The 14,764-nt window shown below is 42.0% G+C and overlaps 1 protein-coding gene across 1 annotated transcript in view; it reads left to right on the top strand.

Annotated features, from left to right (window-relative positions):
• The window catches only part of LOC8026252 (protein FAM193A), a 58,281-nt gene that overhangs the window by 10,885 nt on the left and 32,632 nt on the right, over positions 1-14,764 (top strand). The window contains exons 3-10 of the mRNA XM_029980793.3: positions 19-56; positions 140-205; positions 1,532-1,638; positions 2,354-2,762; positions 5,581-5,705; positions 9,033-9,150; positions 12,021-12,121; positions 14,196-14,502. Of these exons, the coding sequence (XP_029836653.2) occupies positions 19-56; positions 140-205; positions 1,532-1,638; positions 2,354-2,762; positions 5,581-5,705; positions 9,033-9,150; positions 12,021-12,121; positions 14,196-14,502 (1,271 nt within the window). The remainder of the gene's footprint in view (positions 1-18; positions 57-139; positions 206-1,531; positions 1,639-2,353; positions 2,763-5,580; positions 5,706-9,032; positions 9,151-12,020; positions 12,122-14,195; positions 14,503-14,764) is intronic.

Genomic DNA, 14,764 nt, shown 5'->3' with positions numbered 1-14,764 from the left:
TACCGTGTTTGTTGTCAGGGTTGGAAAACAAAGATGGAGTGGATTTTTTTGGGCCGGTAAGTTGAATTTGCATACTTCTCAACAATGTTGCAAAGTTACTTTTGTTTTACTGACTTATAATTATTATGTGTATTTTTAGGAAGCTGTTTGGGTGTGCAGTGAATGCAGAGATAATCTGCCTTCGGAGGAACTCTTAGGTGAAGATGTAAGTGGAGCCTAATTTGCCAGCATCACAGTGGCCTTGCTTTTTCTGAAACAAGTTTTTAGTTTCTCAGAATATTGGAATGGAACTCCACCAGATAGCAGCAAACTTCAGTAGCAATGAGTTTTTGTTTGTCTGTTTTAAACTTTTTTTTGTGCAGCTTGTTTTTTGTTTTCTTGCATTTGAATCTGGTCCCTTTCTTCGTGGTTTTGCCTTGGTAAAACCTGGAAAATATTATTCATATTGAAAGTTGTATGAATGAGAAGTTTTTATCCTGTTTTACTACTGCAGTTGTTATTGAGAGAGCAACTTCATTATTTGAGTCATGAGTGCCACGGACATTGTTTGGCTTGCAAATTTCATTGTGTACAGTTAGCACATTGATGTAGGTGGTCGGAGGCAGTATGAGCTGCGTTAGTGTAGCAGGTGGGCAGAGAGGTTGAAAGGCCCCGTTTGGTGGAGAGACTGACAACCAGCTAAAAGATGGACCAGTTTATCTGAGACCGTGATGCTTGTCTTTAACTTTGTTTTTTAGTTTTTATTTATCGTGCTGAAATTTAGTATACTGATGTATTTCTCAGTGGTGATTTCAAATCTGCAATTAGTTTTCAGATAGCTTTATTAGATCCTTAGTTATCAATAAATTTGTAATTTTAATTAGGTCCTCCTTATAAGTAGCGTAAAATACTTCAGAATATATCAGCAATTTTTATAGAATTGCATTCACCAAGACATGCTTTGTGCGGTGATGCTATATTTGTTGCTTATATGTCGTACAATAATTTTAATTAATTATTCTAAAAAAATATAGCCTCCCGTTTTGGGCAACTTGATTGCAAATTGTCTTTTTTACCAATGTAATATCCTTCAATCAGGTTTAAAATAGCATCACTGCACAAAACATGTCTTGGTGAGTGCAGTTCTATAAAAATTTCTGATATATTCTGAAGAATTTTACGCTAATGGCCTGTAAGGAGAACCTAATTGAAATTAAAAATTTTGATAACTTTGAATCTAGTAAAGCTAATTGCATATTTGAAATCCCCACTGAGAAATACATCCGTATAATTTCAGCACGATAAACGAAAAATAAAGAACAAAGTTAAAGACCAGCATCCCCCCTTAACAGCGTAGAGGGAAGTGCAATGCACCATGGGGCGCGTCAGCTTGCCTGTCTGTCCGCTGTGCTGGAGTAGCTCTAATTGTCCCTTACTATATTCCTTGGTATCCTAGCATGTTCGGCTGTTCCACGTATTGGTACAAGATATGACTGCATCAGATAGGATGATATGGGGCATTCCTCTAAGTTGGTGTGTTTGTTGATTGCAGATTGATCTGTCTGCATTGAGGGATGGCACCTTGCCTAAGGAGCTGCTGAACATGGCTGATGAGCTAGAGGCCTCAGCGTGCATGTGTGAGCCGTACCCAGGCTGGAGGTGAGCAGACTAAATGCAGATGATCTTGGGCAGTAACTAGAATGGGAGCCTTTGGCATTTCTTTGTGCCCAAGAGGCGTGCTTGATTTCTTTACGACCATCCATCTGTTTAGAGCAGCAAGTGAATGAACAACACCGTTTACGAGCCATGGCAACCTATTTTTCTGTCAGAAGGTGGCAGAGGTATTAAAGGAATGCTATAAATCGGTGCGATAGCCTTGTCGCACAAACATTAAACTGTATTTGCCATACTAAATTTTTCCTCCTATTTTTAAGATCTGGAATAGTTGCTATAGAAGATAGAGAAATTTGTTTTTTAGGATTTTACATAGTTCGATGGATCTGACAGTAATAATATCTAACTAGATCTTTTTTTTTTTTTTTTTAACACTCAAATTGGGACATGCAGTATTGTGTCTTTTGTACTTCGATGTTCAGCCATCGCCTTTTAGTATAGGGTAAACGTCTGAAAAAGATGAGTATTAGAACTTGTGGTGGGATCACTTCTGAGGTGAGAGACCTAAGTCTAGTTAGTGAGAATGTTGCACAGCTAGAAGCGTCATTGCTACTAAAAGATGTTTAATGACTCCCCCCCCACCCTCCCCCACCCACTAGAATGTTCTGTTTGACTAGCATCACTAGGCTTGCTGCCGATCCAGCTTGTAGCGAGAGCACTCTTTGCTGTGGAGGCAGCTGCAGTCTCTGCTTGCCCACAGGGCGCCGGAGGCAGAGGTGGTGCGGGAGCAGCAGGAGCTTCGGCAGTGCTGGCAGGGTGTGAAGCAAGCCCTACACCAAGCCTACCAGCAGGCAGGGCTGAGCCTGGGCGAAGCCCTTGCCCGGCAGGTAGCGGCCTTTCGGGACGAGCGGGCCACGCCCTCGGAAGCCCAAGTGCGCAGCATGGTGTCACGCTTGCGTCGGCGCGACCCCCATCGGCTTCTGCAGTGCCTCAAGTACCAGGCGCAATTGTTCATTGTCGAGTCACGCCTACGCATGTTGCACCATGTGGTGGCTTCCACCACGTCGACGGAAAGCTCCCACGGGTCACGACTCGAGGACTCGCTCGTCGCCGAGTACACCAAGCTGCGGCACGCCTGGGAGGAATTGAATCCTCTGCTCGAGGAGCTGGTACGACCATCCCTTGTGACCCTCACTTTTGGCTGGTGGGCTGTCTTTTCAAAAAAATGGGGAACATTATAGAGACTTTTTAGTGTTGTGTCGTTTACCCGCAGTCTCAAGGTTTTTTCAACCATGAACATGATTTTTTTTTTTTTTTTTTTTTTTTTTTAATCGATTGCTTTAAGGAGCTTGTGTTGTAGAAAAGCCGACGTCGGCAGCGGTGAGATGGGAAAATCCTGATTGGTCGATAGGGTCACGACGTCGCAGCTGCATGACCTCGCACGGGAATTTTAAACAACCCCCACAACGCTCACGTGATGTCACGTGTGGAATGAAAGTGATTAAAACGTGACCTGTAATGCAAATTGAAGGTCACCTTATGTCTCAAATTATTTCCTTTATAAAGTAATCAATATGCCTTAAAGAAAAAATTTGAAGAATTTTAGGCGGAGGCAGGATTCAAACTAGCGACCGTTCGGTTGCGAGCCAAACATGGTACCAACTAGGCCACGCAGACATGCTTGCAGTGCTTGGGAACTAGCGGTGGCTTATATGTTTAGCTATCACGTTCCACTCTTGCTTAAACGTCCTACTGTAATTTTTTATTTTTTTATTTTCAGTGCTTACATTGTGTTTTTTGGCTTGTCACTTAGTGCACAATGCAGTTTATTCACTAGTTGTAAGGGCCAAGCTCTATACAGGGTTCTTGCATTTAGTCGCACTCCACAACTAGTGGCACAGCTAGCCACAACCAAGCGGGTTGTATTTTGTGTACCATTTATATTTTAAGGTTGCTTCCTCGATAAAATTTAGATGTGTGTCCTTCTTTAGGAGGGGATGTAGAGCCTTAGCCAGTAATTGAAATTGCAAGACACTGGCCATGGCCCATGAGGTACACCCCCCCTGCAATATGAAAGACCCATTAGAGAATGCATTTTAAGATGGATCTGCCAAATTCGCTTTGACAAGGAAAACATTTTTTAGTACAGATAAATTAATTAATCTCTGTTCTTCCCCCTCCCTCAAAACTGTGTCTGGCATGTGTGGGCTTAACACCAATGCATAAACTGAATAGGCGAATGAATCTTTCATATTGCAGGGGACTGTACTAGCGGTTCCTTTGGCAGGGAAGTAGTTCAACTGAGATGAGATGACATTTGCTTGCAAGTGTGGCAGTTCCTGTTAATTTGCTCGGCATGTTTGGTTTCAATACCTGAAACAAAACCTCCTCAAGCTGTCATTAGGCACTCCTCTTGTTCTTTTTTAATGCTATCTAACAAGCATTTGAGATCAATCGGTTCAGTTTGGGTACCTCAAAACGTTTTCAGGCTTCCATTGGGCACTGCTTTATCTAATATTTGTGTCCAATGAGTTATTGATATCAACCTAGGAGCTGTGCAACAATTTCCGTGCTTTTCTTAAATGATTTGGGAGTTAATGCCTCAACCTTTTTGAAGTAAAGAACAAAAAATCACTTGCCTGTATGTCCTAGTTTTTATTTTAAAAATAGACAAAGATTGAGGTTTTCGGCACCTCTCAACTCCTTCACCATCTTCCGAGTCAAGTGCACTGTGACGTCAACGGGGGTTACGCAGGGTTCCGCTGAAGTCTTCTCTTTAGAGCCATCTGTGAACAGCGAGAACTCATTCGCTCGCGACCGCATGACCACATGCTGGTGCAGCGCGAACAATATTGTGAAAGGAGGAAAGTCTTATCCGGGTCCGGCCATCCCCGTCCCCCTCCGGCTTCTGGCGGCTGTTTGCAGTAGCAGATAGAGCTGACGGTTTTGTGGACCTAGGATAGATGGCGCCACTAAAACTTTGTATAATAAAAGTTTTGTCGATGATACCAGGTTTTTGACAATTTATATTTATGTTAGAACGACAAGTTTTATAGAACAGTTACCTTTTATCGAGCAGGTATTCGCGCAACTTTCTATTTTTGTGCAAGACCCCCATTGACGTCATGCCGCGTGGTTCTCATGGCCGCCGCTCGCAGCTGCAGGTTGGGGAATATTCTAATTTTTGCCTCGTGATTACGCGGCGGAATCGCAACATTTCGAAGGAAGGTGTGTTTTCTGTCCTTTGTGACAAGGTAAACAATGTCAAAAGTAGAAGATGCCAATTCTTTCAACGTTAAAATCGTTGCACAGCTCCTTTAAATATCATCGCAGACAAATGTTTATTTACTAATTTCTCTCTGTGTATTCTTACTCTAGTAATAAAGTGGGTCAGTGTGTTGGATGAGTTTTTATTTTCTCTGCCACATGCTGTACTTTGTACACTGTTGCTGAACGCTTCTCTCCCTCAGGAAATTGAACTTTTTACACTCTGGAAAACTGAAGCTTTCCAAATTCCTTTGTGTCTTTGCAATTGTCCTAATCTGTAACTGGACGAAAGCAGTATGAGCAATGTGAAAAAGTGTAATGACAATTCATGTGGCATATAAAAAGCGTCCAATTGAAGCGTCATAGAGGGGTATGGTAGTAGTAGTGGTGCCTTCAGAACCTTTGTACGCACACTTTATTTGCAATTCCTTTTAGTTTTTCACTTTCACCTGATGCAGCTGTATGTACAGCTTAGAGCTACGCAAGTTCAGCTGACACTGTCCAAGGGTGTACCAACATGCTCGACTGCCTATTCTGTTGGACCTTCTATATCGCATCAAAACCAACAAACTCGCGGAATAAAAACATCAGATCTGTCTTGTGGCTGAACTGTGCACCTATTTTTTCTTTATTGTGCACGTCCCTGAGTAAGGCCTAGATAAAATCGTCTAAAGCTCGTTTTGAGAAAGAGTTTAAATTAGTATGACTTCTGTTGTGCAGGTGACGCTGGACCTTAATAAGTATGGCTTGTCCTGGGAGCTAGTGAACAAGTACTTGTTCCAGGCCATTGTCTATTCAGACCCTGCTATTCACAAATGTCTGCCTGACCTCCTTACACAAAAGCAGTAAGTGCAAAGGCTTCTGTTGTGGCTTTCTTTGGAGTGCAACCATATCATTATCCTCACATTTACAGAACCTGTGTATGGTTGATTGAACTATTTCACCTTTGGTTAGGCAAAAAGAGTCAGTTTGTTAGATTAGTGCCATTTTTCTAGTCTAGCTTACAATTTAAAAAGCCCAGTGATGTGATTGCTGCGCCATTTGTGCCAAACTGCGCGAGAATGCTTACCCTGCTATATTTTGCTACATTTCGCAAAAATGTGATGAATTTGCACCAGCATTTCACCAAAATGTAATTTCACTTTATTAATACTGAATATACAGGGCATCACAAAAAAAAATAATTTTACAGGGTTTTTTTATCACAAAAATAAACTAGGCATCTCTGAACGCTCATTCTCTGCCCAAAGGTTGCACTAGGGGTCACAACCAGATGCCAAAGTTTCAGCCCGATCCAATACCTTATTCAAAAGTTAAAAGTGATTTTCTGAAAAGTTCAATGGAAAAATGGCAGCCGATGGAGTTTTCAAATACATGGGGCTCTATGGCACCAGAAACCGAAAACGGGCAAAAATGGGCTCCATTTTCCCATGGCAATTTTCAGAAAATCGCATAACTTTTGAATACAGTGTCCATTCGGGCTGAAAATTCGGCATCTGGTTGTGACCTCTAGCGCTACCTTTGGGCAGAAAATGACCCTTAGGTGCTGCCTAGTTTTTTTTTTTTTTTGCAATAAAAAAAAACTAACTTTTTATTTTTTTTGTGACTTTGTATATTATTTTAGGCCCCGTTACGTGGCCGCTTAGTTGCAGTAGCCTGTGTGAATTTTCAAAACTTCCAATTATCGCCTCAAATAACATGCTACTCGATTCAATCTCTGTGTCAAACATTAACAGTACTCTGGAAGTATCACATTATTCCTCATGTTTGTGGCTGTTGTGGCGGATTAGTTAGCTTCGTTGAGTGCGCTTCTCTCCACTCACTCGTGAACTGCAATGAAGCGGAAACAGCAGAGCAGGCATTGCGATGTTATGTATCTTGCTTTGCTGCACCGTACCCGCATACTAAAAGGAAATCACTCCTCCTCAGCGGTGCGTTGAACATGCAAGCATTGGGTCTAAAAGAGAAGTATTCGGAGTGTTGATGTAACAAACACTTCCTTGCATTAAAATTTTCTGGATAAATCTGTGGCTAATGTATATAATAAACTGAAATTGATGTTTTTTTTTTGTTCAAATTGGAGATTTGGAAGGATAAGTTGGTATTGCCAAGAGATATATATAATGTCTTGTTTAGGACGAAGAAAAGACGAGATCTTTTCTTCTGTCTTTGTCCTATATGTCACTTTCCTTTTATCCCTAAAACTTGCCAGTGTGCTCCAGTCCGTCGAGTGTCTTGTTTAGTTTTCACCTTCACATTGGCTTCATCTGTGGGATGTCACAGTGAACAGAGAACTATAAATTACGTGGAGCTAGTGGGTGGAAACTTGGAATAACCTTAAAGGAGCTGTGCAACAATTTCAGGGCTTTGCTTAAATTATTGTGGAAGTTGATGCCTGACACTTCTGAAGACAGTGAACTACAGAAAACAGATTTTGCCTGGATACCCTAGCTTTTATTTTAAAAAATAAAAAAGATTCAGGTTTTTGCTGCCTCTCAACTCATACGTCGTCTTCCGGGTCATGTGCGCAGTGACGTTGATGGGGTAGGCGCGGGGTTCCGGAAAAGTTCTCTCTTTAGAGCTATCAGTGAGCAGCCAGAACTCATCCGCTCGTGACCACGTGCTGGTGGGCGCTGCGCGAACAATATGGTGAAAGGAGGAAAGTCTCGTCCGGGTCCGGCCATACCCGTCCGGCCCTGTCCCCCTCCCCCTTTGGCTTCTGGCGGCTGTTCGCGGTAGCAGAGAGAGCTGACGGTTTTGTTGACCTAGGATAGATAGCGCCACTAAAACTCCGTATAATAAGTTTTGTTGATGATACCAGGTTTTTGACGCATTTATATATATGTTGGAACGACAAGATTTATAGGAAATTTACCTTTTATTGAGCAGGTATTCGCACAACTTTCTATTTTTCTACGAGACCCCCATCGACGTCATTCCGCATGGTTCTCATGGCCGCCGCTCGCGGTTGCAGGTCGGGGAATATTCTAAGTTTTGTCTCGCTATTACGCGGCAGAATCGCAACATTTCGATGAAAGGAGGTGTGTTTTCTGTCGTTTGTGACAAGGTGAACAATATCAAAAGCAGAAGATGCCAATTTTTTCAACGTTAAAATCTTTGCTCAGCTCCTTTAATGAGTTTGGCTGGTCTGTTTTTTAGGTGACATATTTATCGTTCATAGGCTAGTTCTTATTATCATGAAGTTCTATCTGTATCTGATCTATGAATTGCAGTTTCATTACAAGCTTTGGAACTTCACGGAAACGAAAACATTGGTTTGGGTGGTCGATATTACTCTATTCTAGTGTTTCCATGGACTATAGCTACCTAAAATAATAATTTACAGCAGTTCAAATTAACGTTCATCAATCAGCACTTTGTTGCCATGCCTGGTGGTTTTACGTGCAACTAAACAGCTAGTTCTGTGTTCGAGGGAATCAAACCTGCCTGCAACTGATACTAAAAAAAGGTTGCGTAGAAGTGGGAAGACAAAGGAGACAGTGTATTTTAGTTGAACAGACTAATACATTAATCTTGACATAATATTTGCAGTGTTATGAAGGAGAATGGAGTGTATGCTTATGTTCCAGGAGTTTTTTTGCTGCTCCAAAATTGAGTTTTGGCTGCTCCAAAAGGTGCTCCAAAATGACTCTGACCAGTCATATCACTGAAGGCCTTTTTTTCTGGTTGGATACTGTTTGTACATAGCTATTCTTTGTGTTGCTTTTTAGTCATACCATTGTCCTGGTTGTACTTAAAAAAAGATATTTTCTTGTGAAAGTATGCATGTGCAAGCAAAGCATACCTTCTACTCTTGTGCGATCATCGTTGTACACATTGACCCGCAAAGCTCTGTGCTGTACTGTGGAAAGCTCAAGCATTCAAGATGAAAGAATTGCCTGAATTGCGATCATGCTTATCCCACGCCGAGCATTTTTCAAAGCTACAGATTCATCCGCCTGCTTCAGTCAGCACTTCACTTAACTTCCAACTTGTCGGCTATAACCCAACAAATGACCACAGGGTGCAATTGTTTCAGCCTGCATTTGCATGACATGATTTTTGTTTTATTTTTTTTGTTTTCTTCTAATGCTAGCAGTATTGTACGTAATCTGGGATAGTGTTATCATAGTCTGACTTGTAGTTTCATACTTCACCTTTTTTGTTTGCAGTTCGGTAAAGTTCAAGCAGGACCACAAGGCATTGTTGGAGTTAGACAGTGAAATGGCCCTAACAACTATCATCTGGCGCAAAGTTCAGCAGTTGCTGGATGAGCCTGTTCAGTTTGAGGTGAGAGCCCTCGGCTTGTTCTTCCCCTCACCGCATCTGATCCAACTCCTGGTGCAGAGGTTTTAGAAGTATCATACACTTTGCATCTCTTAAACTGTCGATGGTGTTGCCACTCTTCATTGATGGTGCAGTCACATGCTGACCACCTCGGATGCAGTTTTTGACTTCACCTTTGAAAGCAAGATTAGAATGCATGCAAATTTGTTCCTGGCATCCTCACAGATTAAAGCGATTGTTTGTACCATCTTCTATGTAAATTATTTATGCACACCAAGGCCCGTTTGCTCGAAACGCTAACCGCGGCTAAAGTTAGCCGCAGTACCTAGGAGAGGGATTTTGAAATCACGTGACTGGGGGCTTGGTAGGAATGCGGGGAAACATGGCGGTGCCCCGGGGAGTGAGCACCGCTCGCTTTGGAACTAATATATCGTTGTAGCTGCAATATCGGGCGCGTTAGTCAGCAATGAACGGTGCAGGAGGCTTTCGCTTTGCCTTACCTCTCTTAAATCGCAAAGCATGAGCACATGACCTCCCAATGACCTTGCAGCATTTTTTAGTTATTATTTCGGTTCTGGTTCTTCCTAAGCCTAAATGAACGCGATAATTGTCGGCATAGCAACGTCTTTGGAAAGCGGATTGCCTTGACTCAATCGGCCGGGTATTGCTAGCACACAAAAGCAGACAGCGTCCCAATAGACCTTTTACTAAATTACCGAAGCTTCGAGGAGAACGCTGGAAGTGTAATTCTAGGGTCTGCACGTGCTGGCTTTCCTGTTATAAAAGATTCGAAGTAATTAATCATAATGAGGCTTTGACGAACGCACGTGCAAGCAAAATTTGTTTTAGACTTTTTGCTTAGGACAATTGCTACTGCAGATGCCAGGACGTGCAACGCGTGCATAACTACACTCGTAGCGTGCACCTCGGTGCTTGGAAAATTTAGAAAAAGGTCTATTGGGACGCTGTCTGCTTTTGTGTGCTATCAATACCTGGCCGATTGAGTCAAGGCAATCCACTTTCCAAAGACGCTGCCATGCTGACAATTATCGTGTTCATTTAGGCACAGGAAGGGCCGAAAGCGAAAGACTATCGAAAAAATGCGGCGAAGTCATTGCTTATGCTTTGCGATTTAAGTGAGGTAAGGCAAAGCGAAAGCCTCCTGCACTGTTCACTGCTGACTAACGTGCCCGATATTACAGCTACAACGATATATTAGTTCCAAAGCGAGCGGCGCTCACTCGCCGGGGCACCGCCATGTTTCCCCGCATCCCTACCGAGTCAATCACGCGATTTCAAAATCCCTCTCCTAGGTACTGCGGCTAAGTTTAGCCGCGATTAGCGTTTCGTGTAAACGGGCCCAGATACTTGCTATGGACATTCATTTTTCTACTTCTTGATGGACTGCTCGTTCCAAGATGTTTTAACTCTTTCCTGACAGCGCCGATAGGTCATCAATCACTGGTGATCGATGGTTTCCAAGTGATTTCAAGAAATTAAATTTAGTGCGCAGAATTATGTTTCACAATCTCGTGGATAGCCGAATAAATTGTTTCAATTTCAACGTAGGTTTGAGCTTTATCACAAGCTGTTGGGCTGTCAAAAACAGTCTTGGGAACGGTAGTTGCACTTGTCTAACATGTCTAACTGGTTGCATCAGTCTTCCTAACAAAGATGGCATTATTTACATAATTCAACTGTATTCTGGCATGTATTTTAGACCTCAAGAGCTCTGGGAATAATTTGAATTCTGTTTTAGACCCTAACGTGGCAGGTTCGAATATAAAACGCTAGGTGCTGTTTGTTTAGTTGGAGTTGCAAAAAGCCGTGGGTGTGGAGCACATTTTCTGTATTCTGAACTTTTCTTATTTGGTGTTTAATTTGACATAGCTGTAGAAGTTTTGGCGTTTTCTGCACATACATTGTGCTTTCAAGAAATAAAATCTTAAAATCTTCTTCCCACATTATACCAACCTCCGCTTCTTTCGAAAGAACAACTAATTGACTACATTTTGATGTGTCATATTGTTTGCACAATCTTTTGAAAAGTGCTATTTTTCCCGTGGTCAGGAAAGAGTTAAAAGGATTATGGAGCCTGACACTTTATTAAATATATAAGAATTTGCCTTAGTCTTGCCGATTTTAAGACCTTATTCTTTGCCTGGGCCTCGCTTTATCTCGTTTTAACTCGCATTCTTACTAGCTGCACTTCCTCTGATCATGAATGCGACCGGATTTGTGTATCTCTCTACTCTAATTACAAGTACACAGTGCTATGTCGTTCATTCCTTGGTCAAATAGACTAAATTAAATGAGGTATTTTATGCCTGTGCATCTTTTTAGTTGCCTTTACATCAGAAGCAACCACACCGTCACTTCAGTGATGGTCTTCAAGAATACTTGCTACAATTTAACTTGTCTTGATCTCCTAGAGACTCTAAATATTCAGGTACACAATGAAACATGGTGATAACAGTGCACAAGAGACCAAGACTGAAATAATACTTAAAAAACAAGCGAGCTGGTGATGATTCATGGTAATAAAACCCGAGACTCAGGAACACAGCAGGGGACGAACACAACCAAGACACTGTAGAAGGAAACAGATAGGACAAGCGCTGTTTATCACCATGTCCAATGCACACCAACTCGCCCAACTTGCCAGCTTAGTACACAATCATTTCGGGCAAAAAATAAGTTGCACAGGCCATTATGGCTTGATATACTGTTGATTGTGCTGATTGTTGCCGAATTAGGTTGCAGTTGTACCCCAAGTTCATGACTTTTTCCGAATAACTTGAGTGAAAACAGCTAATCGGGAAATTATGCTATTAGGAATGGCTATGGGAGTTTGTATGCACTTTTATTCCTAGCTTGCAACTCTCCCCAAGCAGCAGCAGATGCTCCAGGCACAATGGGAAAGGCTGGCTTCAGGCTGGAAATCCTTAGACCCAGAGTTTCTTGCCAAGACTGCGTAAGTTGCGAGGACCTTACTTTTCCTCCCGTTTCACATCTGCCTTTTATTGTATGCTCTAATGAGGCTAATGTTAACTGGTAATTATTAATGCTGCAAGTTTTCTTAACTCTTTGCCTACCGCTCCTATTCAGATCGATCAATATGATAGATGGATTTTAAACCCCTATTTTAGGGGGGTACACTACCTGGGAATGTCAACTTTTGAACCGCTCACACAATCGCACGATATTTGCAGGTGGTGTTTGTAGCCATATAGGAGGGAATGCAAAGTTTCAGCCCTGTGACCCACTTTTATGAGGTACTAACGAAGTAAAAAATAGCTTTGCATGGAATCTGCTCAATGGATCTATATTTAAGAAATAGCATTGATAACCACATATTTTTCTGGTGGAATGCATACTGGAATACCTGTTGCTGGTTACTGTGAAAAATAAATTTCAGAAAATATGTATATTCCAAATGAAAAAAGTATGAATTTTTTTCTTTACATTTATTAAGTTAGTGAAATACAAATTTTCATAATAAAGAAACAAAAATGCAATATCTGAGTTCACGGTAATCGGCTCCATACAATTTCGGCATATAAGCCACTAATATGAAGTCTCTCGGTAACTTCATACCGAAACAGTATAAAGATGAGATTTATGTCAATAAGCCGATTGGAGAAATATGCATTCAAAGTGCTGGAACCTCTACCTTTTCTTTAGCATTGATTGACTGAAAATAATTTATAAAAAAAATAACTAGGCACTGTAAGCAAATGAAACTTTCTGGGAATACTCTCTAGATGTTACGGTGTAAAAGGCCATTTTTCAAAACTTTTTTGCAGAAATTGTTTTTCTGACTATTGTCCCCCCTTAACACGTTCAGCGCTGTTTTTAGACGTGTGGCACTATCGAGGACGTTACGGAGCAACTCCACTTTGAGTTTCGGTTTGGACTTGCCCTTTCTGTGAGGAAGCGATTTCACGTGTTCCAGTATCGTGATCTATCGCATCGGACATGGCGTCCCCATCGCGTGCCGACGCTTCTCGAAAACATTATCTGACTTGCAATTCCAGTGAATATGCAATAAATTTTGTGGATGAAAGTGGCAGCAGTGAGTCTGAAGATGACGTTTATTCATTGAGTTTTAGTTTTCAATGGTAGCGATGGGTCCAACCAGCCAGTACCATCCTCAGATCTCTGTCAGTGTGTTTTGTTTTGCGCGAAGCGTATTTATTGCCTCCGTAAGCTCCCGTGGAGATACTGGGCGTGTTCCGAACGCACTGTTTTTTATCTGCAGGGTGTCGACCTTATATGGACATGATTTATGCAATCAACAGCAAACCGAGAGGAGTTTTCTTCGAAAGGACGGCCCAGTCCTGACCTTGGCATAATGCTACAAAGTAGCACGAAACACTTTGGTTGGGCTTTGGGAAATGGTGCAGTTATCACGGGGGGCATACTTGTTTTCTGCAGGACAAGAAGTTTTGCATGGGGCTTTTCAAACTTGTAGGATTGTTTCTAGAAGAGTAAGGTAGGAAATGTATATGTTGAATTTTTCTTTACTCCTAATACTTAGCAAGGTATGTTGAATTCAAATAAAAACTTTTGTGTTGGATACAAAATTGAACATGTTTTTCTTGGGTTATATATTAAGTCTTTTTTTTTTCTGTTCATTTACATTGTTGAAAAGAGAATTCCTTTTGCTTTTCAAACTTGTAGGTGCTTTACAAAAAAAAGGTGCACGGCACCTAAAAAAAATTGCGTCTCACCGTGCTTTAAAAAAAAAAAAAGCATTTAAGTCATTTTTTTTTTATAAAACTCACCAAGAAAAATGTAAAAAAAAAAAGTGACTCATACACTGGAAAATACAGTACTTAGCGAAAAAAACACCGAAGTTGCGCACTATATAAAAAGAAATAAAGTTGACAAGCTCTCGAACAACTTCAAGTCGTCGCTGCAAAACAAACAGGCCCCACGTTTCGTCTGCTTTCTTTTTTCACTCTTCAGTACTTACGATTTGCTGCACTCTACTGCCGTCTTTCCCACCCTGGGAAAAACTATAGGGTTGCTTTCTTCCTATGCAGGGGCCTCCTGGCAGGGGACCTGGCTGCGGAGGAGTGTAGCGGGATGCACGAGCGACACGCCTGTTGTCTCGGAACCCCGGGGTCGGAAGCTCAGTGTCCTTTCGCCGAGGCGGGGCTTCTGGGGGCAGCTGGGGAGCCATCTGCCATGACACACCGGTCGTCTGCGCTGGCGTTGCACGGGGCCCTCTGGGCGCATGGGGGGGACTCCTGTGGGCCCGGGGTAGACCCCACAACGACAGCGGCACCTCCGGATGCGTTGGCAGGCACCAGCAGCTCCCTCAAGAAGGCACGCCTTAGGGACACCACGGTAGGGCTTCCTAGCACCTCTACAGCACTGTTTCTCTTGGGCCGGCTGCATTTGAGCAAAGGCTTTAGAGTGCTCTGTTAGGGAAGGAAATCTTTTGACTCAATTTACCAAGTAGAATGAAAATGTAGACTCCTTTGGGACATTGAACAAACATGCTCCCCATCCCCCAAAAGGCTGGAAACAAACGTGCAAACTGTGAAGGCAAAAAAAAAAAAAATATATATATATATATATGTACCTATATATATTGTAAGCTGCAAAA

Source organism: Ixodes scapularis, unplaced genomic scaffold (assembly GCF_016920785.2).
Source record: "Ixodes scapularis isolate PalLabHiFi unplaced genomic scaffold, ASM1692078v2 PGA_scaffold9__187_contigs__length_104089568, whole genome shotgun sequence".
Classification (NCBI taxonomy): domain Eukaryota; kingdom Metazoa; phylum Arthropoda; class Arachnida; order Ixodida; family Ixodidae; genus Ixodes; species Ixodes scapularis.
Note: the sequence above shows the minus strand (reverse complement) of the source record. Positions and strands in the feature narration are given on the sequence as shown.